Raw genomic sequence first — 25,858 nt, forward strand, 5'->3', positions numbered from 1 at the left:
ATAATAGGAAATTAGTCAATTGTAGTCAGAATTATCCCTATGTGATGGCCATTGAATCTTGTTAACAAATTGTCCATGACTGATCCCCAGGGGCCTTAGGGGCGGGGCCAAAATGGGTCAGATAGGCTAAACTTCAAAAATCTTCTTCTGAAATTCTGAAACTGGTAGAATCAAATAATCTGCATAGATGAAAAGGTCTTAAAGTCCTTTACAAAAATTTGTGAATTTCATGGCCCTGGGATCTCAGATTTTCCCCTGGGGAGGGGGTCAAATTTACTTTAGTTTTTATAGGAAAAACTTATTTAGGAACATTATTTGCTTAGTTTTCATAGGAAATTAGTCAATCTGGTTTAGAATTATTAGCCTGAGATAGCATTTTAACATCATATCCATATTTGTCCTGGCCGACCCGCAGGGGCCATAGGGGTGGAGCTAAAAGGGGTCAAAATGGATAACATTTCAAAAATCTTTCTTCGGAATTCACAGATTTGATGGAACCAAAAATCATTGATTAAAAAGTCAAATTTATAAAATCACTGACTGAGTTCAAGGGCCTGATGGGCCAATATATAGTGTTTATACATGTATGCATGTCTTTGTTTCATTCTGTATCTGAACTCAGGTGACCGTTAAGGCCCATGGGCCACTTGTTCATTCTTATTGGTTTCTTTATGTAGTGCAAGTGTCTCTCATCCTCGATCTGCAGGGACTACTACACTATTTAAGGAAGCCGAGTTACATAAAATTTACACGGGCTCCATTATCATTATAACCTCATAACCTCAACAAAATAAAAATCTATTCCTTATATTTACAGTTTTTCACGTAAATGAATATTATTAGTTATTCTCGCGACAGTTGCATATATTTTATCAAAATACCCATATTTTTTTCTCTCCCGCACGTATTGTACTATCATTATACACTGATAATGATAATACAAGAAAGCATGGTTATTGAGTCCATGTCAGTGCAAACTGTAAATATTGATAAATGATGATTTACAAAATAGGGCCAGGACTACTAGGTTTTGTGATTTGATAATCTTCACCTGGAGAAATATTGTGATATAATGAACCGAGTGATGGTATAACTAAGAACGATCTGGATAAGTGAAATGACGCATGAATCCAACAATAATTTAACTGTCGATATTATCGGGATTTATAGAATCTTTCATGGGTCTGTGAAGTGGCCAGGGATATCTCAACCCGAGTGAAAGATTTTGGCCGGTCAACCCGAGGCTTGCCAAGGGTTGACGGCCAAAATCTTTCACGAGGGTCGAGATATCCCTGGCCACTTCACACACCCATGTTTGATTCTTTTTCTCCCATACTTAGTAGAAAAAATGATGAAATTCCACTTGGTTTCCAGCTTTTTCATCGCGCCATGATCGCAGGAACGTTGTTATGCGTCAAAATTGATGACGTCATCTACAATGCGCGCCGCAGAACTTACGCCGCATGTATTGATGACGTCATATTATTGTCTAGCGCGTGTGAGCTGTCTTACACCCCCCTGTGTAAGATAGAGATTATCTTCCCTTGCAACCACGGGATATCCCTGTGAAGTATGGGAGAAAAAGAGGATATTCATTGTTTATTAATGAATAAGAGACCTATTTAACACCTGTTACACTACCCCCCGCCCCCTTCCCGCCTGTTTTCTTCAGATTTAACCACCTTCCATGTGTTATTTTAGTTGGGCGCCAATGAAGAAGAACAGCGAAAATACACATTCCTGTTGAGTGCGTCGACCAGGAATGGAAATCAGCATATGCTCCGTCAGCTGAGTGACAGAGACCGTCTTCGTACAAACAACACCGACCCGCTCCTTTTACAAAACTATAGGTTTGATACTCTCAGATTTAAAAGAAAGATAGTATGTAATGTTTGATAGGCATGAATATGTTTGTATATAGAATGAATGCCTATTTATCGGGATTGTTTTATACTGGAATTAAACACGGTGATTGAAGTGTTTGTATATTGCTTGAAACGGTGAGCACAAACAAGACGATTAAAGGGACATAACTCCCTTTGTATATAATAAGATCGCAAATGTTCAATATTAACCTGCAGATGTCGTTATTTTATGTACCAAAATGGCTGATTTTAAGGTTCTTACATATACACATACTTTATTTGCAATAGGATCAATAGACAAACATTTTAATTTTGAATCCTACTTGCAGAATTTGTCTGAATCCTTACTTTTGAAATATATTGTCATTTATGAACTTAATTAAGAAAAATACGGTTTAAACTAAACTTTCTAATTTGTGGAAATAATATGCATATGTCGGGTTGCATACACAGATTTCTATGATTCATTACTATTGTCTGGTCCTTGGCCAGATATACGAAGAGGCGTACGCGTTATGACCCGTCGATGTGTATATCGTGTGTGGAGTAGGAGAGCCATCCATGTTCACGAGGATAAGATCTCAGTTGATGTCCACACAATTACTTACTCCACAGGAGTTCAACGGGATTCCCATTTCTTCTTAATTATACATCCCTCTTGCAAGCATCGAGGCCACAAGAGCTTTTCGTATATAATAAAGAATTTTCATCTTGACATGTGTTCTTCCAACATTCCTGTCAATTTATATCTAGAAACATAAACGTTACCAACAAAAAAATGATATTTCAACGTTAAACGAGTGTAAAATGTGCGCTAAAAACTGAGATAATCAAACTGCACAAAACTAATAGTAATAACCCAAATATGAAGTATGTGTTGCTTTAGTTTTGACGATACAATGTGAAAGAGAATCGGATAGGTTGGTTGATTTCACTTTTAGTTTCTAAATAAACTTGTTGATCAAACTCGGAATATTTCAGTGATCCATACCACACCACAAATCTGCACACCACAACGATTCATTGATCCCTGTAACACACCACAAGGATTCAATGATCCCCGTAACACCCCACGACGATTCAATGATCCCCGTAACACACCACAACGATTCAATGATCCCCGTAACATCCCACGACGATTCAATGATCCCCGTAACATCCCACGACGATTCAATGATCCCCGTAACACACCACAACGATTAATTGATCCCCGTAACACACCACAACGATTCAGTGATCCCCGTAACACACCACAACGATTCAGTGATTACCGTAACACACCACAACGATTCAATGATCCCCGTAACACACCACAACGATTCAATGATCCCCGTAACACACCACAACGATTCAATGATCCCCGTAACACACCATACACAACGATTCAATGATCCCCGTAACACACCACAACGGTTCAATGATCCCCGTAACACACCACAACGATTCAGTGATTACCGTAACACACCACAACGTTCAATGATCCCCGTAACACACCACAACGATTCAATGATCCCCGTAACACACCACAACGGTTCAATGATCCCCGTAACACACCACAACGATTCAGTGATCCCCGTAACATACCACAACGATTCAGTGATTCCCGTAACACACCACAACGGTTCAATGATCCCCGTAACACACCACCACGATTCAATGATCCCCGCAACACACCCCAACGATTCAATGATCCCCGTAACACACCAAAACGATTCAATGATCCCCGTAACACACCCCAACGATTCAATGATCCCCGTAACACACCCCAACGATTCAATGACCCACCTAAAACACACACGTTCAATGATCCCCGTAACACACCCCAACGATTCAATGATCCCCGTAACACACCCAACGATTCAATGATCCCCGTAACACACCATAACGATTCAATGATCCCCGTAACATCCCACGACGATTCAATGATCCCCGTAACACACCACAACGATTAATTGACCCCGTAACACACACACAACGATTCAGTGATCCCCGTAACACACCACAACGATTCAGTGATTACCGTAACACACCACAACGTTCAATGATCCCCGTAACACACCACAACGATTCAGTGATCCCCGTAACATACCACAACGATTCAGTGATTCCCGTAACACACCACAACGGTTCAATGATCCCCGTAACACACCACCACGATTCAATGATCCCGCAACACACCCCAACGATTCAATGATCCCCGTAACACACCAAAACGATTCAATGACAACGATCAATGATCCCTCACACACAACCACTAACATTCAATGATCCCCGTAACACACACACAACGATTCAATGATCCCCGTAACACACCACAACGATTCAATGATCCCCGTATTACACCGATTCAAATCCCGATTCAATGTGATCCCCGTATTACACCACAACGATTCGATGATCCCCGTATTACACCACAACGATTCGATGATCCCGTAACCAAGGATTTATCTCACTTATAAATCCTTGCAGTAACACACCACTAAGCATCCATAACAACAAACAGATTTATTACACCACAAAGATACAATTATGCACGCCTAATAAGATACATGGATATTAAATATATATTTGTGTGGAGTTCCACAACCATACCTGGTGTTTACTGAGTGTACCCATACCCTGTAAATATCTGAATCGTGTATACTGGGTAATTTCTTTCTTCATTTGTATCACTTCCCGTCTATCTCATCGCCCCATTGTCCGTACGCCGAACTGGTTAAACACTTTAGATGTAATTGGCGCGATGAAAGGTCGACCGAGTTACAATAGGGTTATCGCCACCGACTTGCGCGCATGCATGCGCTTTGTACGTGTATATATTAATTAAAGTAGACTCATGCGAATGTTTATGATCCCGAGGAGCGCTCGTCTGCATACTTGGCTGTAGATCGGCCCTACCGGAAGTGCTGTGACGTCACCGTCTTAGTACATCTGAGAGCCCTTACTGTCTACACACACACAGGAGGCTACAACTCTAGGACCTTAGTAGATATGGATTTGTGAAAAAATTAACAATGGCGTGGAGAATATTATACACAGGAATGGTAAACTTTTATCAGGTACGTTCGCACGTGTTTTACCTTAACGATAGCTAAATACACATGTAACTAGTGTTTAACTTGCTTCCTAGTGAATACAATTGGTCCTATCTGCTACGGCTTAATTTCTCCAACTTTATTTCTGTTTTGAAATGCTGTCCTGAAATGCATCGACATCACTCATTCTACAAACTAATACATACTTACAGATATTACTATATATAACTAGACCTAATTCAACACATATATGCGATAAGAATATATTAAATTATATATGCAATATAGTACCTCTTATTCTTCCAAAAATACGCCAAAACTTTCGGAAACTGGAAATGAGGCAGGTGGTTTTGACATGAACTTAAACTTGACTTCCAGGTTTGACGGAATCAAATGGCTTTCAAATGCTCTAGATACTTCATCTGAGAAGAAGACCAATACATATGTATTCTTTGGATGTCCATTGTCCGCCTTCCTAGTATATTGCATTCCGTGGATGTCCATTACCCGCCTTTCTATCATATTGTTTTCCGTGGATGTTCATTACCCGCCTTCCTATTATATTGTATTCCATGGATGTCCATTACCTGCCTTTCTATCATATTGTATTCCTTGGATGTCCATTACCCGCCTTCCAATTATGTTGCATTCCGTGGATGTTCATAACTCGCCTTCCTATTATGTTGCATTCCGTGGATGTTCATTACCCGCCTTCCTATTATATTGTATTCCGTGGATGTTCATAACTCGCCTTCCTATTATATTGTATTCTGTGGAGTTTCATTACCCGCCTTCCTATTATATTGTATTCCGTGGAGTTTCATTACCCGCCTTCCTATCATACTGTATTCCGTGGATGTTCATTACCCGCCTTCCTATTATATTGTATTCCGTGGATGTTCATTACCCGCCTTTCTATTATATTGTATTCCGTGGATGTCCATTACCTGCCTTCCTTTCATACTGTATTCCGTGGATGTTCATTACCCGCCTTCCTAGTATAATGTATTCCGTGGATGTCCATTACCCGCCTTCCTAGTATATTGTTTTCCGTGGATGTTCATTATCCGCCTTTCTATTGATGATGGTGGGCTATTCAAATCACTTTTTGTCCGTGGTCCGTGGTCCGTGGTCCGTCCTTACGTCAGCCCGTCCGTCTTTCCGTCCGTCCGTCCGTCCGTCCGTTAACAATTCTTGTTATCGCTATTTCTCGGAAAGTACTGGAGGGATCATTCTCAAATTTCATATGTAGGTTCCCCTTGGGCCCTAGTTGTGCATATTGCATTTTGGGACTGATCGGTCAACAAGATGGCCGCCAGGCAGCCATCTTGGATTTTGATAGGTAATGTTTGTTATCGCTATTTCTCAGAAAGTACCAAAGGGATCATTCTCAAATTTCATATGTAGGTTCCTCTGGGGCCCTAGTTGTGCATATTGCGTTTTGGGACTGATCGGTCAACAAGATGGCTGCCAGGCAGCCATCTTGGATTTTGATAGTTAATGTTTGTTATCGCTATTTCTCAGAAAGTACCAAAGGGATCATTCTCAAATTTCATATGAAGGTTCTCTTGGGCCCAAGTTGTGCATATTGCGTTTTGAGACTGATCGGTCAGCAAGATGGCCGCCAGGCAGCCATCTTGGATTTTGATAGTTAAAGTTTGTTATCGCTATTTCTCAGAAAGTACCAAAGGGATCATTCTCAAATTTCATACATAGGTTCCCCTGGGGCCCTAGTTGTGCATATTGTATTTTGGGAGTGATCGGTCAACAAGATGGCCGCCAGGCAGCCATCTTAGATTTCATCGTTGACGTTTGTTATCACTATTTCTCAGAAAGTACTGAAGGGATCATTCTCAAATTTCATATGTAGATTCCCCTTGGGCCCCAGTTGTGCATATTACCTTTTTGGACTGGTTGGTCAACAAGATGACCAACCGTCTGCCATCTTGGATTTCATCGTTGAAGTTTGTTACCGCTATTTCTCAGAAAGTACTCAAGCGATCTGTGTTTTTTTTTCGTGTAGTATTTTTTAAAAAGTTTGAAAAGCAGGGAAAAGATCCCTCTTTCCATTGTCAGACATAGATCATTCTTAGGTGGGCGCCAAGATCCCTCTGGGATCTCTTGTATTGTATTCCGTGGATGTTTATTACCCGCCTTTCTATTATATTGTATTCCGTGGATGTCCATTACCCGCCTTCCTAGTATATTGTTTTCCGTGGATGTCCATTACTCGCCTTTCTATTATATTGTATTCCGTGGATGTCCATTACTCGCCTTTCTATTATATTGTATTCCGTGGCCTTTCTATCATATTGTATTCCGTGGATGTCCTTTAGCCGCCTTCCTAGTATATTGTATTCCGTGAATGTCCATTACTCGCCTTTCTATTATATCGTATTCCGTGGCCTTTCTATTATATTGTATTCCGTGGATGTTCATTACCCGCCTTCCTAGTATATTGTATTCCGTGGATGTCCATTACCTGCCTTCCTATTATATTGTATTCCGTGGATGTCCATTACCCGCCTTCCTATTATATTGTATTCCGTGGATGTCCATTACCCGCCTTCCTAGTATATTGTTTTCCGTGGATGTCCATTACTCGCCTTTCTATTATATTGTATTCCGTGAATGTCCATTACTCGCCTTTCTATTATATTGTATTCCGTGGCCTTTCTATCATATTGTATTCCGCGGATGTTCATTACCCGACTTCCTATTATATTGTATTCCGTGGATGTTCATTACCTGCCTTCCTAGTATATTGTATTCCGTGGATGTCCATTACCCGCCTTTCTATTATATTGTATTCCGTGAATGTCCATTACCCGCCTTTCTATTATATTGTATTCCGTGAATGTCCATTACCCGCCTTCCTAGTATATTGTATTCCGTGGATGTCCATTAGCCGCCTTCCTAGTATATTGTATTCCGTGAATGTCCATTACTCGCCTTTCTATTATATTGTATTCCGTGGCCTTTCTATCATATTGTATTCCGCGGATGTTCATTACCCGACTTCCTATTATATTGTATTCCGTGGATGTTCATTACCCGACTTCCTAGTATATTGTATTCCGTGGATGTCCATTACCCGCCTTTCTATTATATTGTATTCCGTGAATGTCCATTACCCGCCTTCCTAGTATATTGTATTCTGTGGATGTCCATTACCTGCCTTTCTATTATATTGTATTCCGTGGATGTCCATTACCCGCCTTCCTATCATACTGTATTCCGTGGATGTTCATTACCCGCCTTCCTAGTATATTGTATTCCGTGGATGTTCATTACCCGCCTTCCTAGTATATTGTATTCCGTGGATGTCCATTACCCGCCTTTCTATTATATTGTATTCCGTGGATGTCCATTACCCGCCTTCCTATTATATTGTATTCCGGCGATGTCCATTACCCGCCTTCCTATTATAGTGTTTTTCATGTGATGTCCATTACACATGATACGTGACTGAGTACACGCATATTATAGAAAATATAACTACACGTAGATCAAACTATCTAAGCTTTATGTTCAAATACATCTTAATTATCTGAATTAAATAATCTGCTATTGTTTCACCTTACCTACTCCTCCCAGTTTTGAATTCATTATCTTCGTTTTTGTTTATTTATTATCGTTGTATAGTTAGCCTTATGTTTAATAAAACTGAACAAGAAACTAAAGATTTGTTTCTGAGTTGTGTGCCGAAAATGTTGATCACTCCTAAGTTAAGTGGGTTTGTTTCCGGTCTAGACTAATCGTCATTATAAAGTCCAGTGGACCGGAAGTTGTCCTGATGGTTAGACGATTAGTAAGATTGACGGGACACCCATCATTGGTGACGGACTTATTTGAAGTTGGAGTAGATACTTAAATACACTGAATATGAAACCTCCTTTAAAGTGAATCATAACTGTCAATGGCAAATCATTTTCTTATTTCGATAAACTTATTATAGAAATAAATGATAATAATAATGATAATAAACAAAACAATTACAAAAACAAACAAACAAACAAATAAACCAACAAATAAACAAACAAAACAAAAACAAACAAACGAAACAATAACAAAAACAAATAAACAAACAAAACAAAAAAAACAAAACAATTACACAAAGAAACGAAACAATAACAAAAACAAACAAACAAAGAAACGAAACAATAACAAAAACAAACAAACAAATAAACAAACAAAACAATTACACAAAGAAACGAAACAATTACAAAAACAAACAAACAATAAAAAAAAAGTTACACAAGCAAACAAACAGTCGAAACAAACAAAACAATCACACAAACAAACAAACAGAACAATTATACAAACACATAAACAAACAAAAAAAAACCCACCAAATACACAAACAAACAAACAATTAACAAAAAAACAAAACAAAAATCAATTACACAAACAAACGAACAACATCTGCATTTTATATTTAGTCCAGAATAATATCGAACAAACGTAAAAAGCTTTCTTAAGCATACATAATCTTTGAATTATTGTTATAATAAGTAAAATTCTTTGATTTGTTGATTTGTTTAATATTGGTATAAGTTTCAATAGTTTTTGCTTATTTTTTGTTGTTGTTTTTGATTCGACGATTCAACAATAAAAACCTGAACATAATTCCAATACCTTGTGCTACAATATCAACAGCCATCTTATTTTACCAAACTGATATTTCTTACCTTTCTAAATAATAATAAAATATATTCAAATTGTTAAGACGTTTGTGTGTATTTCATCAGTCCTTCCATTTAAATGTAAAAAAAAACCCAGTAAAAGTGAAGACGTATTATCCTAGGTCTCTCGTGTAAATCACGCGCGGAATTTCGTAGACACTCCTAGTAGGATAGGAGCGAGGGGGGGGGGGGGGGGGTGGCTATGTTGACTACAGAGATTGACATATGACAGGAAACGTGGAGAAGACGTTAACATCAACAGGTTTCTGTCGGATTTACACAGAACCAACATGATTCACGTGACAGGAGAAATATATGGAACCTTATGTACAGAACGTACCGTAGTAACGCTGTTAAACTCACCATGCGTTATATACATATCTTAATAATATTGTGGTAAAATATCTTAGATTAAACTCTTTCAGATATGAAATGTGTACGTGCACATATCGTAGATATTTTTTTTAAATTGTTTACACTCTATTTTGGCTAAAGATTACCGTATTTGGAAACTATGAAATCCTTCCAGATTATTCTTATACTCGTACCGCAGCTTGTCTGTAGATTAAGGTTCATGTAATGGCTTTAACCAGTGATATTTTGCAAGCCTAAAACGCATTACTGTGCTGCAATTGAACGGAACTAATTTCATTAATTGTTGGTATATACCCTGGCTAACTGTCAGTCTTACTGTTGATAAGTAATTTGTGAAGCTGCTTGTAAATTTCAGTAAAATAAGAGAAAAATGTATATTTCTGGAGAAGACATTAAACTCGTGTGAATTGCATTGATGGCACCAAATAAACATGCTATCGTGTTCAGTAGTGACTATGCCAGGTACTCCAACAGTTTGTTTGGCAAAATCGGACCAGCAAATAGCGCAGGAGCCTATTGTTGTAAATGCAAATGGCTGCTTTAAATGGCGGATCACAAATATAGCATATAAGAAGACATTTTAATTGATACAAGTGCTCTTATATACACTATAAGGTACTCTGAACATGACAAGAAGAATATTTACGAAAAAAAATAGTTAAAATGTGGACTTTGAGGCTCTTTCCGGAAATTTGCATTTTTCGCCCCAAACAGATTGTTTGAACTATTTTTTTCGTGAAGAGTCTTCTTGTTATGTTCAGAGTACCTTATGGTGTCTATAAAAACATTTGTATCAATTGAGATGGCTTCTTATATGCGATATTTTCGATCCGCCATTTATAGCAGCCATTTGCATTTACTACACTAGGCTCCTGCGCTATTTGCTGGTCCGATTTTGCCAAACAAACTGTTGGAGTACCTGGCATATTCTCAACTGAACACGATGGCATGATTATTTGGTTCCATCAATGCAATTCACACGAGTTCTATGTCTTCTCCAGAAATATACATTTTTCTCATATTTTACTGTATTTTACACGCAGCTTCACAAATTACATATCAACAGTAAGACTGACAGTTAGCCAGGGTATATACCAACAATTAATGAAATTAGTTCTGTTCAATTGCAGCACAGTAATGAGTTTTAGGCTTGCAAAATATCACTGTTTAAAGCCATTACATGAACCTTAAGCGTACTTCACCAAAGTTTGCGTACCGTAGCTTGTCTGATAAACTTTCCCAGATTTTGCGTACCGTAGCATGTCTGATAAACTTTTCCAGATTTTGCGTGCCGTAGCTTGTCTGATAAACTTTCCCAGATTTTGCATACCGTAGCTTGTCTGATAAACTTTCTCAGATTTTTGCGTACCGTAGCTTGTCTGATAAACTTTCCCAGATTTTGCGTACCGTAGTTTGTCTGATAAACTTCCCCAGATTTTGCATACCGTAGTTTGTCTGATAAACTTCCCCGTGTTTTTCATACCGTAGCTGTCTGATAAACTTCCCCAGATTTTGCGTACCGTAGCTTATCTGATAAACTTCCCCAGATTTTGCGTACCGTAGCTTGTCTGATAAACTTCCCTAGATTTTGCGTACCGTAGCTTGTCTGATAACTTCCTCAGTTATTGCGTACCGTAGCTTGTCTGATAAACTTTCCTAGATTTTGTTGTAGTGTAAACGTCTCCTAGACAGGTATAACGTAACACACAATGACAAGGTGTAATGTAAACTTCTCCTACACAGGTATAACGTAATACACAATGACAAGGTGTAATGTAAACTTCTCCTACATAGGTATAACGTAATACACAATGACCAGGTGTAATGTAAACTTCTCCTACACAGCTAAAAGGTAATACACAATGACCAGGTGTAATGTAAACTTCTCCTACACACGTGTAACGTAATGCACAATGACAAGGTGTAATGTAAACTTCTCCTACACACGTATAACGTAATACACAATGACCAGGTGTAATGTAAACTTCTTCTACACAGGTATAACGTAATACACAATGACCAGGTGTAATGTAAACTTCTCCTACACAGGTAAAAGGTAATACACAATGACCAGGTGTAATGTAAACTTCTCCTACACACGTATAACGTAATACACAATGACAAGGTGTAATGTAAACTTCTCCTACACACGTATAACGTAATACACAATGACCAGGTGTAATGTAAACTTCTCCTACACAGGTAAAAATTAATACACAATGACCAGGTGTAATGTAAACTTCTCCTACACAGGTAAAAGGTAATACACAATGACCAGGTGTAATTTGCCCCGGAAATTCCTGTGTAACATCAAACTGATCAATATAATCAGTAATAACTTAATTTATCTATCTATGCGCGCGAGGCACACGTGCGATTCCAGAAAGGGTAAGGAGCTATATAAGATAGTAAAGTTCCAGATAAGAGCGTTAGCTGTGTTAAAGCCGTGATTGGTAACCTGACTCAGAGTACACATGTACTAGTGGCACAGGTAAAATACTCGGCCGTTTTCGTTTGTTGAAGTCATTATTTCCAGTATAAATCCTGACGGACCTGCAGTTTTTGAGACAGTTCTGTGAGGGCTTTGTCAAGGCTCGTCTGAAAACAATAAAACAATCAACAGGTCCGTCTTTAATTAATAAACGAACAACTAGGTCCAACCAGTCGAACCGTATAATCAAAGACGGCCATGGTGACGCGCAGCATTCAGGAATAACCAAGGAACAAGAGTGAAACTTTAACCAATTGTAAATGATGATTTACAGATGTAACAGGCGTGTATGTCAGAAGGGAAAACCTAAACATGTATCTATAAACCAATAAAAAGAGCAAGAAAAGGAACAAATAAACAATTTAGGATGGTTTAATATTGACAATGTTTTTGTTTGTAGATATCAGTGGGCGTGGTCCTTTGTTTAGGGGCGTGGTCAGTAATGGTCTCTGCTGCAGGTAAGTTGTACTCGCCGCTTGGCGAAAACAATTTGGTAAAATTGGAATAACTAATTACGAATATTTTGATAAACTAATATTAGTCCGCATTTGCAAGTCTTCATTAGTTGGGAAAATAATAAATCGGCTAACGTGTCCGGTATTTATTGCAGATATTAAATTTCGGAATATTTTATTAGTCATTAACAATTCTATGAAAAAAACTGCGAAACCAGAATTAATTTCTCTATCCTTATAACATAGCTGTCTTTATTATTTGAAATTTGTATTTATTTACTATCCTTTAAACAACCCAAAAAGTATTGGTGATATCAGTTGTGCCGTTGTAACGATGAAAATCAACTACAAATGCTTGTGCCAATTTTGTTTTAATTAATAAAAAAAAAACCTTATGTCAAATATGGTTTTCGTAATTCACATTGCTTAGGTTAATACATGTCCTTAGGTGTTTGGAGATAAGTAACCGATGACAATTAATGACAACTCCAAATCTCCTACAGCTCTAATATCGGTAAATATATCAAAAGTTCTGATTTTCAGATCGAGCTCACGGATATGGACTCCATCTTGGATCTCAAAGTCGACGAGGTGGACAGAATGAAGGTTGGTTTAAAAAGTGTTTTGTTTATATTAAGTAATGTCATAATGTCAAAAACGGATCCTTTGTTCTTACTCCGTTTCATAGGAGATCTGATTTGTGATATTCATATATGCTGTACATCAGATCAAATACAAAGAATGTTACAATCTCTGGACTAGTCCGCTTTAATTTCAGTAATTTGATTGACCAATTTGAAAATTTACCAGAACGTGACCTCCAATTGTATGCGTTGATATCCTCTATGAAACGAAGTGAGAACAAAGGTATGTAGTTTAATAAGACAACAGACAAAATATTGCTTCATTTTGTTCGAGCATGCTTCGTTCATACTTTTAGGAATGTCCATAATGTAGTAGTTAGTGTTCTGATAATGTCTGTTTCCCTTTCACAGGATGTGATACACAGTGTGAGATCAATGGGATGACTTTTGACGGGAACAGTGACTTCAGTTTAAGAAACGGATGTATCGAGTACTCAAAGTGTCGATGTTTCTGTGACGGAAACTGGAACTGTTATAATGGGATTGATATCTGTAACCCTGAAAACAACGCACCTGACCCTAACGCGTGTGACGAATGTGAAGTAAAAGGCATCTACTACCCGAGTAACCGTCCGTTTGACTACCGGCGGGGATGTGAGGAACTGACGGGCTGTTTCTGCTATTGTAATGGGTCATGGACATGTCAGACAGCCAGGAACACGTGCCCTGATCGTCAGTCTGGCACGCGCCGAACAGGGTCAAGGACCGAGTATTCAGGCTCATCAACATCAAGGGGAAATGCTGGTCAATCTTCATCCTCATCTGGACGAAAAACTGGTCAAACTTCATATTCATCCAGTAGAAATGTGGATACTAGTCGAAACACAGGAACATACTCAACATCGGGTAGTCATCCTGGCAGATCATCTTCATCCTCATATACACACTCCTCGTCATCTTCATCCAGTGAAAGAACATCGTCTTCATCATCGTCAGGCCGTTCAAGTGGTGTAGGAATACGGACGAGATCACGTGACGGAAGTTGTAACACCAACTGCTTTGTGAACGGACGGGAGATTCCGACTAACTCGTACTTTAAGTATACCAATAGTTGTATAGAATACCAGTCCTGTTACTGTAGCTGTACTGGATTCTGGCAATGCTCAGCTGAATCTGGAATCAACACATGCTCTGGCACGGACTCGAATGCAGATCGTGGACTTGGCGTATTCACAGGACGACGGGACGAGCGGGGTTGTTTCTCGTGTGACGTCCACGGCACGTTTTACTCTCCCGATACGTCCTTCACCTACACGAACGGCTGTGTGGAGTGGCAGGAATGTCGATGTGAGTGTGACGGTGGCTGGCAGTGTCAACCTAACCGTGCCCGATGGATCTGTAAAAATGTCTGTCGCCAGTGCGAAGTAGACGGACAGATGTATGATGGCAATACGGAATTCCTGTATCAGAAAGACTGTGTAGAGTATAGTAACTGTTCGTGTAATTGTGATGGCTCGTGGAACTGCCCAGCAGAGAACGGTCGCTGGATATGTACTGATCGCTGTTTACAATGTGATGTGAATGGTCAAATCTACGAAGGTGGATCAGACTTTGTATTCCGAGAGGATTGCTGGGAATGGGACCCATGTATATGTAGCTGTAATGGTTCTTATCGCTGTCCAAAGGAAAACGCTAAGTGGGTGTGTACTGATCGCTGTCTGACGTGTAACGCTAACGGCAACTCCTACCCCGGTAACACACAGTTTCAGATGCAGGACGGGTGCTACCAGTACAACTGTGACTGCGCATGTGACGGAGCATGGAACTGTCCCGCCAACAGAACCGTCGATACATGTAATCAGAATGCCACGACTGGTTGTTTCTATTGTAATGTTCATAATGAGCGATATGAGGGCAACTCCTTCTTCTCCCACACGGATGGCTGTATACGGTATGAGGGCTGTACGTGTCGGTGTGACGGATCTTGGGACTGCCCTGGTGAGAATGCAGTTGATACCTGCAGGCAAAACGCGACAACAGGCTGCTACTCGTGTGACGTTTACGGTAATCCGGTGGAAGGTTACTCGAGGTTTCAGTTGGAAGAAGACTGCTGGCGGTACGAGTGCCAGTGTGACTGTGGAGGTGGGTGGCAATGTTCTAGCTCACAAATAACGTATCTCTGCGGATCACGACAACAAGTTTCCTCTGGCTGTCGTGACTGTCTTGTGAGCGGAAATAGGTACGCCGCGCGTAGTGTTTTTAATCTACAGTGGGGTTGTATCAACTACAGTTGCCGATGTAGTTGCGATGGCCGGTGGGAGTGTCCTGCAGAATCGGCAACAGTATCTTGTGCCGGCGATTACTTCGATCAGTTCCAGATTCAATCTGTCAGTAACATTCCGGCGTCTTGGTGTAAAGAATGTATTATCAACGGACATACATATCCTGGTAATACGCAGTTCGACTACCGAGAGAGGTGTATCAATCACCATGTCAGATGCTACTGTAACGGCGGATACAGAACCTCTACCTCAGTGGACAACGATTGCCTCACACAGTCACGAGTTACATCAATCTCAACCACAACCAGGAACAGATGTCGACAGTGTAAAATGAACGGACGGACATTTGCTGCCCGTGCCCAGTTTACAATTGGCGTGGGATGTACAACTTATAGTTGTAGATGTCGTTGTAGCGGTCTTCCTGAATGTACACCAGGCGGGAATCTTGCCTGTGGCACAGCTGTTATATCCATGGGATCTCTTGGAAGTCGACCAGGTAATACAGTGATCAGGACTAGCGGCAGCAGAACAAGCAGTGGTGGCGGCGGGAGTTCAAGCAGCAGCAGCAGTTCCTCCACGAGGATAACGCGTGTTCAAGGTACAATCGTTGATTCTGGAAGGACGGTGAATAGAGAAGGGAATGGTAGAGTGACGAGTGGAAGCACGACTAATACCGGCGGACAAACCACAGGTACTAACAGAGGAGGAGGAAGTGTGAGAGTGACCACAGGTACAACGTCAAATAGAGGAGGACGTGTTAGGGTGACAAGTGGTACTACAACAAATTCAGATGGTTCAGTCAGGGTGACTACAGGAAACACAGGCGGGCAGGGATCAGTCGTCACTAGGGAAAGAACAACGACTGGGGGCGGAAACTCGTACGGGGTTTTTGTGACCCCCGGGCGAAGTACTAATAGAGACACGGGATCCAGTAGTAGTCGGACAATAACTACGTCAACAGTTGTTAGAGGGGGTACAGGTGGTACAACAGTTGTTACTGGAAACACAGGAGGCGAGTGTTCCATATGCATTGTCGCTAATGTACAGTATGCTCCAGGCGCACAGTTTGACTACAACCGAGGGTGCATTCGATACGCATGTACATGCACATGCAGTGGAGAAGCCACATGTAAACCAGCTGGTTTCAACGATTGTCAGTCTCGGAATACAGCAGTGGGATGTAGAAGATGCGTTGTGGAAGGGAGACGTTACGCACCGTTAAATCAATTCAAATTCAGGAAGGATTGCATCACTCTTTCGTGTTTGTGTGAATGTAGTGGTCGTGCTGTATGCATCCAGACCCCTATCCCTAACTGTAACCCGGATAGACCTTCCAACACAGGTTGCAGGGAATGCCGTGTTGATGGTCAAATTTTCCCGCCTAATTCAATCTTTAACACAGAAAGGGACTGTTTAAGATATACGTGTCAGTGTGGATGTAATGGTCTCCATAGGTGCACGGCTCCCGTTAATATCTGTGGAACCTCCGTTGGCCAGCCCCCACAGGTGTGCCGGGAATGTGTTGTTGCCGGACGTACTTACACAACTAACCAGCCACTTGTACTCCAACGTGGATGTTGGCGACAACAGTGTACATGTAGTTGTAATGGTCAGCCAGATTGTGATACTACAACCTCTGAATACACTTGTGATGACGACGATGAAATAGACAATGATGGTTGTTCCCCTTGTAGAGTCAATGGTAGAGACTACCCGCCAAATAGCAAGTTCGTCAATACCGAAGGCTGTATGGCCTTTAAATGTCACTGTTTCTGTAATGGCAATCATTACTGCGTGGGTAGAGGGACAGATGTTTGTGGTAATAATCGCGGCACTGTGGTTAATGTAGATCAGGGAGGGACCAATGTAATCGGCAGCACTACTATTCATGTCGGCACTAGACCAACTGGGACCATTACTAGCTCCGGGGGATCAACCTCAACGCGCACTGTCATCACATCAGTTGAAACCTCAAGCACTCGCGATAGAAGACCAAGTCGTGTTGAAACGTCTAGGACTGTAACTGAACGGCAGGAGGAGATACGACGCAGAGAGGAAACATTACGAAGGGAACAGGAAGAGGCTACAAGAGAAGCAGCAAGACGAGAGATCGAAGAAAATGAACGTCGCCGACAACGCGAAAATGAAGCCCGCCGAGAAATGGAAGAATTAGCAAGTCGAAATCGTGAGGAAACTGAACGAGTAAGACTCCAAGTAGAAATTGAGGGACGTCGAGTTCAAGAAGAGACTGAACGACGTCGAATGCAAGAAGAGATTGAACGTCGTCAAGTGCAAAAAGAGGCTGAACGGCGTCAAGTGCAAGAAGAGGCTGAACGGCGCCGATTGCAAGAAGAAGCTGAACGGCGCCGGGTACAGGAAGAGACTGAGCGCCGCCAAGTGGAAGAAGAGGCTGAACGGCGCCGAATACAGGAAGAGACTGAACGGCGCCGAGTGCAAGAAGAAGCTGAACGAACACGAGCAGAGGAGGAAGCTGAAAGACGTCGATTGCAAGAAGAGGAAGAGAATCGTGCTGAATTCGAGCGTAACGAAAGGGAAGAAATTGCCCGTCGGGAGAGGGAAGAAGCGTTTCATCGAACGAGAGAGGAAGAAGTACGTCGAGAAAGACAGGAAGCTATCCGTCGAGCTAGAGAGGAAGCTGAAAATCGAGAACGTTTAGAAAGAGAGGAAACTGCTCGCCAACAGGAAGTGGAGCGCGCTCGTGAACGAGAGAGAGAGCGTGATAGAGCAGTCGCAGAAACAGACGAGACAAACTGCAAAGTGTGTGTTGTTGACGGAAATAATTACCAAGTGAATGATAATTTCAATGCAGACCGACGCTGCAAGCGGTATAAGTGTACATGCTATTGCAACGGTCGTTATGCCTGTAGAACGGAAAATCCTATCAATATATGTGATGAGAATGGCAACATAATTGAATCTTACAAAACCTCAAGTAGAGTAGAGACCACTCGTACAGACAGTAATGGACGGCAAACCGGTGGGACTGGCAGTACATCAAGTCGCACGAGAACTACAAGTACTTCATCTGGAAGGAGGACAGGGACAGGTACCAGTACATCTAGCCGGACGACATCTACCAACCGAGACACGGTCACTACTTACTACGAGACATTTGAAACCCGTCAAGGTAGTTCAGTGACAAGACGAAATGGTGAAGATATCCGAGCCGGTCGATGTGGTCCGTGTGTTATCAATGGGAGGAGCTATCCTGGCAGGCGAGAATTTCAACTAGACGACGAATGCAAAGGTTTTCAGTGTAACTGCAATTGTGATGGGTCATGGTTTTGCCCTCGACAGAAACCTTTACGCCTTTGTGGTTCATCCTCGTCCTCTTTAACAGGGTCTTCACAAACGGTAGAACGTACGACTTACTACGAATATGAAGTGCGTCAGGGTCGTTCAGAGGTTATGATGAGCAGGGATGAGATTGAAGCCGGTCTATGTGGCATATGTGTAATTGACAATCAGCCATACAGAGGTGATGATGACTTTTACTATACTGATAACTGTAAGAGGTTCCGATGTACATGTTCTTGTGATGGCTCCTGGAACTGCCCAAGGCAAATACCAACATGGGGATGCAAGGGTGGAACTGTGACTGTACCGCAAGGGAATCATAACACTCAGACATCAGGATCACAGACGGAAGAGACTCGGACATCTGGCTCCCGCACGGTTAGTACACAGACGTCCGAGTCAGGAATAGGTGACACCTCATCCACGTCATCAAGCAGTTCCGGGTCATTTGAGAGAACTGTTTCAAGAAGTGGGCATTCGTCTGGAGGAAGTAGAACGTCTGGAAACAGGTCTGGGTCAACATCAGTTTCCTCATCGTCATCTTCCTCTTCTTCTTCCTCCTCGTCGTCGTCAATGACATCGAATTCGCAGCTGTTTTTCTATGAATATGAGGAGCGCCAAGGTACCAGTGAGGTACGCTGGAACACAGAACGCCAGGGATGCGGTGTATGCGAGGTGGCGGGGATGGTATATAACGGTGGGTCGACCTTCCAGTATGATGACGACTGTAAGGGCTTCAATTGTTCATGTAACTGTGATGGATCCTGGTTGTGTCCAAGTCAGAAACCTAGGATCCTGTGTCCAGACCAGTGCAATTCATGTGAAGTGAGGGATGAGATACATGCGTTCAACTCAAGGTAACCTATTCTTTACTATATTTGATTAATTGCATTTGTGATAAATCTACTGGTTATATTTTGATAAGTAATATGTTATGGTGTTGTTTTTGGTCAATACAATCATAATTATCAATTATAGAAATGTTATTTGAAACGTAAAGGTTATTATGTTTTATGAAATATCATATTATGCGTACTGAATATTATACGAGTATACATGGATTAAATTGTCAATCAGTCATTTTGATATTTTTTCAGATTTGTTGTGAAGTATGACGAGTGTAGAAGTTATATGTGCACGTGCCACTGTAATGGTCGATTCACTTGCTTGCCTGATGATGTCATCAACACGTGTGAGACAGGGGTGGATGACCAGGATGAAGACTGCACGACCTGTTTGGTGAACGACGAAGTACGACAGCCCGGTTCGAGGTTCCAGTATGAAGTAGGCTGTACGCGGTTTGTGTGTACGTGTGACTGCACTGGACATCACGAATGCTCTCAGGAGAACGTCTGTTCGGACGCGGGGAGATCTGACGGCTGTCGTGACTGCGTGATAAATGGCACTCACTATTCACCTAACTCAGACTTCCGCTACACTAAGGATTGTTATAGGTTTAATTGTGACTGCGCGTGCGATGGTTCCTACGACTGCCCAAGTCGCGACACAGAATATGTGTGCGATGGTGGATGTCAGAATTGTGTTGTAAACAGCCGACCCTATCGCGGAGGCTCGCCATTTCAGTATCAGGATGGGTGTTTCTTGTACAATTGTAACTGTAGTTGTGACGGGTCGTATAACTGCCCTGCTGAAAGGACAGTGAACACGTGTAATGCACCTAAGCGCTGTAGGAAATGTCATGTGAACGGAGAGTCATACGATCCCGATTCATTTTTCCAATATGATGACGGCTGTTTACGATTTAACTGTGACTGTTTCTGTAACGGATCTCACAGCTGCCCTGCGAGCAGGACGGAAAATATGTGCGGGGCCGCGGTTGGATCGAGACCTTGTACTCAATGTATGGTTAATGGAACCGTCCAACAACCGAATACGGATTTCTATCGCACAAGCGACTGTAAGCGGTACCGCTGTCACTGTGACTGCAATGGTTCTTGGGACTGCCAGTTCGAGTCCAACATTCGTAACTGCCACGGGGATGGTACAACTATTAGACGCGACAGGGAACGAGGAAGACAGCGATGTCGCGCATGCGTTGTTGGAGGTAGAAATTATCGTCCCAACCGTCGATTTCAGTACACGAAAGGATGCGACAGGTTTGGTTGCGAGTGTGGCTGTGATGGTTCCTATAACTGTCCCGCTCGACTGACTCGAAATGTCTGTGGAGGCGAAACCAATTGTAAAGACTGTAAAGTACGTGGGACGAAATATTCCGGAAACTCTGTGTTTGTGTTACGTGAACGCTGTCTTCAATATCAGTGTTTCTGCAGCTGTAACGGAGAATGGGACTGTCCGGCAGAACGGGCTATTGACACGTGCTCTGGTCGAGGCTAACTCAAATACAAGCAGATTTAACACGTATAGTAAAACAATCACGTGGTCACGCGCGTGTTGGACTTACACATACACGCTATATCGAAAGTTGGGTGTTAGTTCAAATGACTTTTTTCAATGGATCGTGACATGTTTACAAATCACCCGTAAACAGTACTAGCTTTTCAGCCCACCATCATTCATGAGATGATGGACTTTTCAAATCGCCTTTCGTCCGTGGTCCGTCCTTCCATTCTTCCGTCTGTTAACAATTTTGGTTACTGCTATTTCTAAGAAAGTACTAAAGGGATATGTCTCAAATTTCATATGTAGGTTCCCCTTGTTAGTATTAGATATGCAGCTGTAACCAAATAAAAGAATAGATTATTTACTCTATGCTATGATATCGCGTGTTTTAAATACAAGTCATATATCTATTTACACTGTACATGATATTTTAAACTGTCAATATTTTTTTCTCAAAAATATGTTTATTGAGACAATGTAACAGCACAAACTGTAAATATTACAATCCGTTTCGGTTTGTTTTCTACATATACTCAATGTAGCCACGAAATTTAATTATATTAATACATTCATAAGATTACATTGCTATAATATACTTTTTTTAAAAATTATTCTGTTTGGGATATTATTGAGTTATTTCCGGATTTATTACTATAATTAGTTGTATCATATTATTTCCGGTGGGGAATTTCGAACGTTGACATTGAATCACGTGCAGTACATGCCGATCGATAGTTTTCTTAATATTGAGGATTGACCTACTAATGCTGTCAATTTATTTTAATGAGATTTATATTTATCTACGGTAAGATATTACTGAATTATGGCACACTTTACTAACCCTTGTATATTTTATTTTTAAAATACTGGTAAAAACTTATCGGGCTTAAGCTAATTATAAAGACTCCAGCTAGAAAAACAGTCACATACACAGCTGTTAAACGGATACTCAGTAAATAGGAAGATAAACTGATTACTACATATATCGATACTATTACTACTGGTTATGTGTGACATACATGACCTACTGAGTATAGATAGAGTTACTTCCCTTCGCCTGTATGCGGCCTGTGGCAATGACTAAGAGAAATTTGGATAATGTGACCATTGTATAGCACCAGGAAGCAGATATAGAATAAGACACACAATAGAGGATTAACAGTAAATAAAACTATGTAGATATAAATAATAACAGTTTTAGCACTTTTAATACCGTATAATACATTCACTGTGTATGCATGTTCTTAGGTGCTTTGTTACTTATTACCTACATGAATGTACTGTACATGTATGTTATATGTACCAAAGCACCTAAGAACATACATACAAAGTGTATGTATTGTATCAAATAAATTGAATATATTGAATATAACAAATATCGAATATAACTTCAATATGCTCATATACAGTCATATGCAAATGTCATATGCAAATTTAGAATTTTATTGAATATAAGTGGAATTTATGCACTATAAATGAAAATACCAGTACATTGAATACAAATAATCAAAATGGTTTATTGAATAATGCAACGGTCGAAATGCTATAACGAATGCTAAGGTATTACAGTAGCCCCTGTTTAAACTTGTGAATATTTTGTATGCCTATATCATTAGTTACACAGTTTGTTAGTAACCTAATACGGAAAAATATTGGGTCTAAAATAAAATTGTATCGGGCGAGGCGAAGCCGAGCCTGATACATGTAACTGCAAAATGCATTATGTACTGGGTTGGCGACCCATTATCGTGATTTTGAATGGCGCGATATACAAAATGCGATTTTTATGATTTTCTTGTGTGTAAAAAGATAACACACCAAAATTATCGAGAATATTTTCAAGTTTTAGAAGAAAATTCAAATACTTAGATAAAAATGGCGAATTTCAGTAAATCTTACCTCACAAGAATGACATTAGTCAGGAGGGAAGCATGGTATCGGCTTTATTCTAAGATAAATAGGCCCGATTAATATATCGTCTGCTTCCTATTATGTCAAACAACAGCGTTCGAAAAACGAAAGTTGGAAGGGAGATAATTCAATTTTAATAACTTGACGCAGAAGAACGCTGGTCGGGGTCACGTAAGCGCTTTTGACCAGACGACAAAATACAAGGTAGACCACTATGTTAATTTTTTTATTATTTATTCAGAATGCCAAGCATTCATGAAGACAAGTTAACAATATTCGTTATTTTGCCAGAGAGTACCCTTGAAGGCCCAATATTCGTCAGGGTCATCAAATCTTCCGTATATCAACAAACCAGCAAGAAATGAAAATTGACGTAATTCCTAATAAATGTTGAGCAGCAAGCGCTTGTGAGACCGTGTTTAAGCTGAAAATTTCTTTTTGTTACATCGCTTTTAAGTCTTTAAACCTCTTGGTCATGGAAAGTGGCGACCACATCTGTTAACTACCGCACCAAAAATTTCGGGTACGTTGAATCGCCAAAATAATTTGTAATAACCCTAAATCTGGGCTATGAATCACATGATTAGACACGTGACTTCCGGTACATTGTTGATATACTGCTGATCAGTGCACATGGACATTCAAACGCTGACGGTAGGGTTTTAAAGTTTCATTTAAAATACCTTCATTTTGGGGTATATTGCTACATCGTTTTTATAAAATCACTTGGTTATAGCACACAACCTGTTTTAAGCAAGACAAATCTTCCTTAATCAAATCTGCTTTGGCAGACGACACTCGGTATGAAATCACGCGATATTTCATGAGATATAAGTAAAATTGAAAAAATGACGAAAACAGGTCCCTGACGAATTTAGGGCACTTGACCATACATCGTGAAATGGCGGGCGTCATAACCCCCGTGATGTCATAATCGATCGTAATCTTACGATATGACTGGTGACAAACAAGGCGTGTTCTCTCTTTTGCATGAAGGTTTTCACATCAAATATTTTAAAAAATATTTAGATATTTGTGAATATATTGATATTAGATTTTATTTATTTCATCACACCAAACTATTTTTAATATTTTTTTGAAAAAAATCACGATAATGAGTAGAGTAACTTGACGTGATCACGATATGTTACGGCCTTTTCCAAACGACTGCTTTTGTTATAAAATTGGTTATAAATTGATGGAACTGTTATTAACTGAACTGTTGGGAGGTAAAGATTATTTAGATGCCTAAAAAACGTCTATTTTTTCACGATAATGGGTCGCCAGCCAGTACGGAAACCAAAACGACTCAAACTTAAACAATTTTCACCTAATTGAAGACTCGAATGCGTTGTCATGGTCCATTTCTGTTGAGTAATCCTAAATAAGTGTTGCCGATTTCGGTTTGCTTTGAAAGTGGTCATCAGCGCAATTATTCAAACATTTTGTCTCCATGTCTTACTTGACCGCCATCTTGTTGCTACTGACGTAAGGGGCAAAGAACGATAACTCTATCGTCCAAACCTGAATCAGAAACTTACATTTTTTTCTCTGAAAAACAGCATTCCCGCTTTTCTCAGATGACACTATAACATTGAATTCATTTAGGTGCATTGGTTTCAGTTGGAACACCTACATATATACTGGTATACCATATTTGCGTGATACAATTTACAACTTCATGACAATGTCAAAATTCCCACTTTGCTTCTGCTCCAGTGAAAAATGGCTTATTTAATAAAGTTAATAAAAATCTTCAAGCAAACTGTTGTTTGCAAACATTTTGGACAGCAAAAATCAGCAATAATGGTACTGAAAAAGATTTCAAATTATTTATGATATCGGCGAAATGCGGCCGTGGAACAACCAGCCTTCAGATTCTGTGATGAAGGCCACAATTCATAAAAACATGGTAGCAAGATATCGCTACATGTAATAAAGTGCAGCATATCGCAATATTGAATAAAATATCACATATTATTCTGCAATGTGATTTTCACAGGCAATATCCACCACTGAAAACTAATGTTTTTTGAGATTACTCGATGAAATAAAATACTTTTTACTGCAAGATTTCATTGATTTTTAGGTCACCTGAGACGAATTCTCATGGTGACCTATTCTTCTTGCCTTTTGTCTGTCGTCGTCCGTCGTCCGCCGTCGTCCGTCGTCCGTCGTGCGACGATAAACACTTTTTACATTTTCGACTTCTTCTCCCAAACCACTGAAGCAATTTCAATGAAATTTTGCACAAACCTTATTATGGCATAAGATCAATCAAAATTGTGAATTATATGACCCTCATTCCCTAGGGGACTGTGTGTGTGTGTTGGGGGGGGGATTGACTAAAATTTCAAAAATCTTCACCTCCAGATATGGTAAAATCAAATACTCTTCTTTGGATAGAAAGGTCTCAACACACAGGGCTAACGAGAAAAACAAAAAAGAAACAGGTTTTATCAATTGGTTAATGAACAAAAAGCCAATAATGTATGC

At 40.3% G+C, this 25,858-nt stretch overlaps 1 protein-coding gene across 1 annotated transcript; it reads left to right on the forward strand.

Annotated features, from left to right (window-relative positions):
- The first annotated feature begins 4,668 nt into the window (after positions 1–4,668).
- Positions 4,669–25,433, forward strand: LOC138307269 (uncharacterized). Its single transcript, XM_069247919.1, has 5 exons — positions 4,669–4,924; positions 12,852–12,909; positions 13,450–13,512; positions 13,902–19,947; positions 20,188–25,433. The coding sequence occupies exons 1-5, from the start codon at positions 4,880–4,882 to the stop codon at positions 21,443–21,445; spliced, it is 7,470 nt and encodes a 2,489-aa protein (XP_069104020.1). The 5' UTR covers positions 4,669–4,879; the 3' UTR covers positions 21,446–25,433.
- The last annotated feature ends 425 nt before the right edge of the window (positions 25,434–25,858 follow it).

Source organism: Argopecten irradians, chromosome 1 (genome assembly GCF_041381155.1).
Source record: "Argopecten irradians isolate NY chromosome 1, Ai_NY, whole genome shotgun sequence".
Taxonomy (NCBI): Eukaryota; Metazoa; Mollusca; class Bivalvia; order Pectinida; family Pectinidae; genus Argopecten; species Argopecten irradians.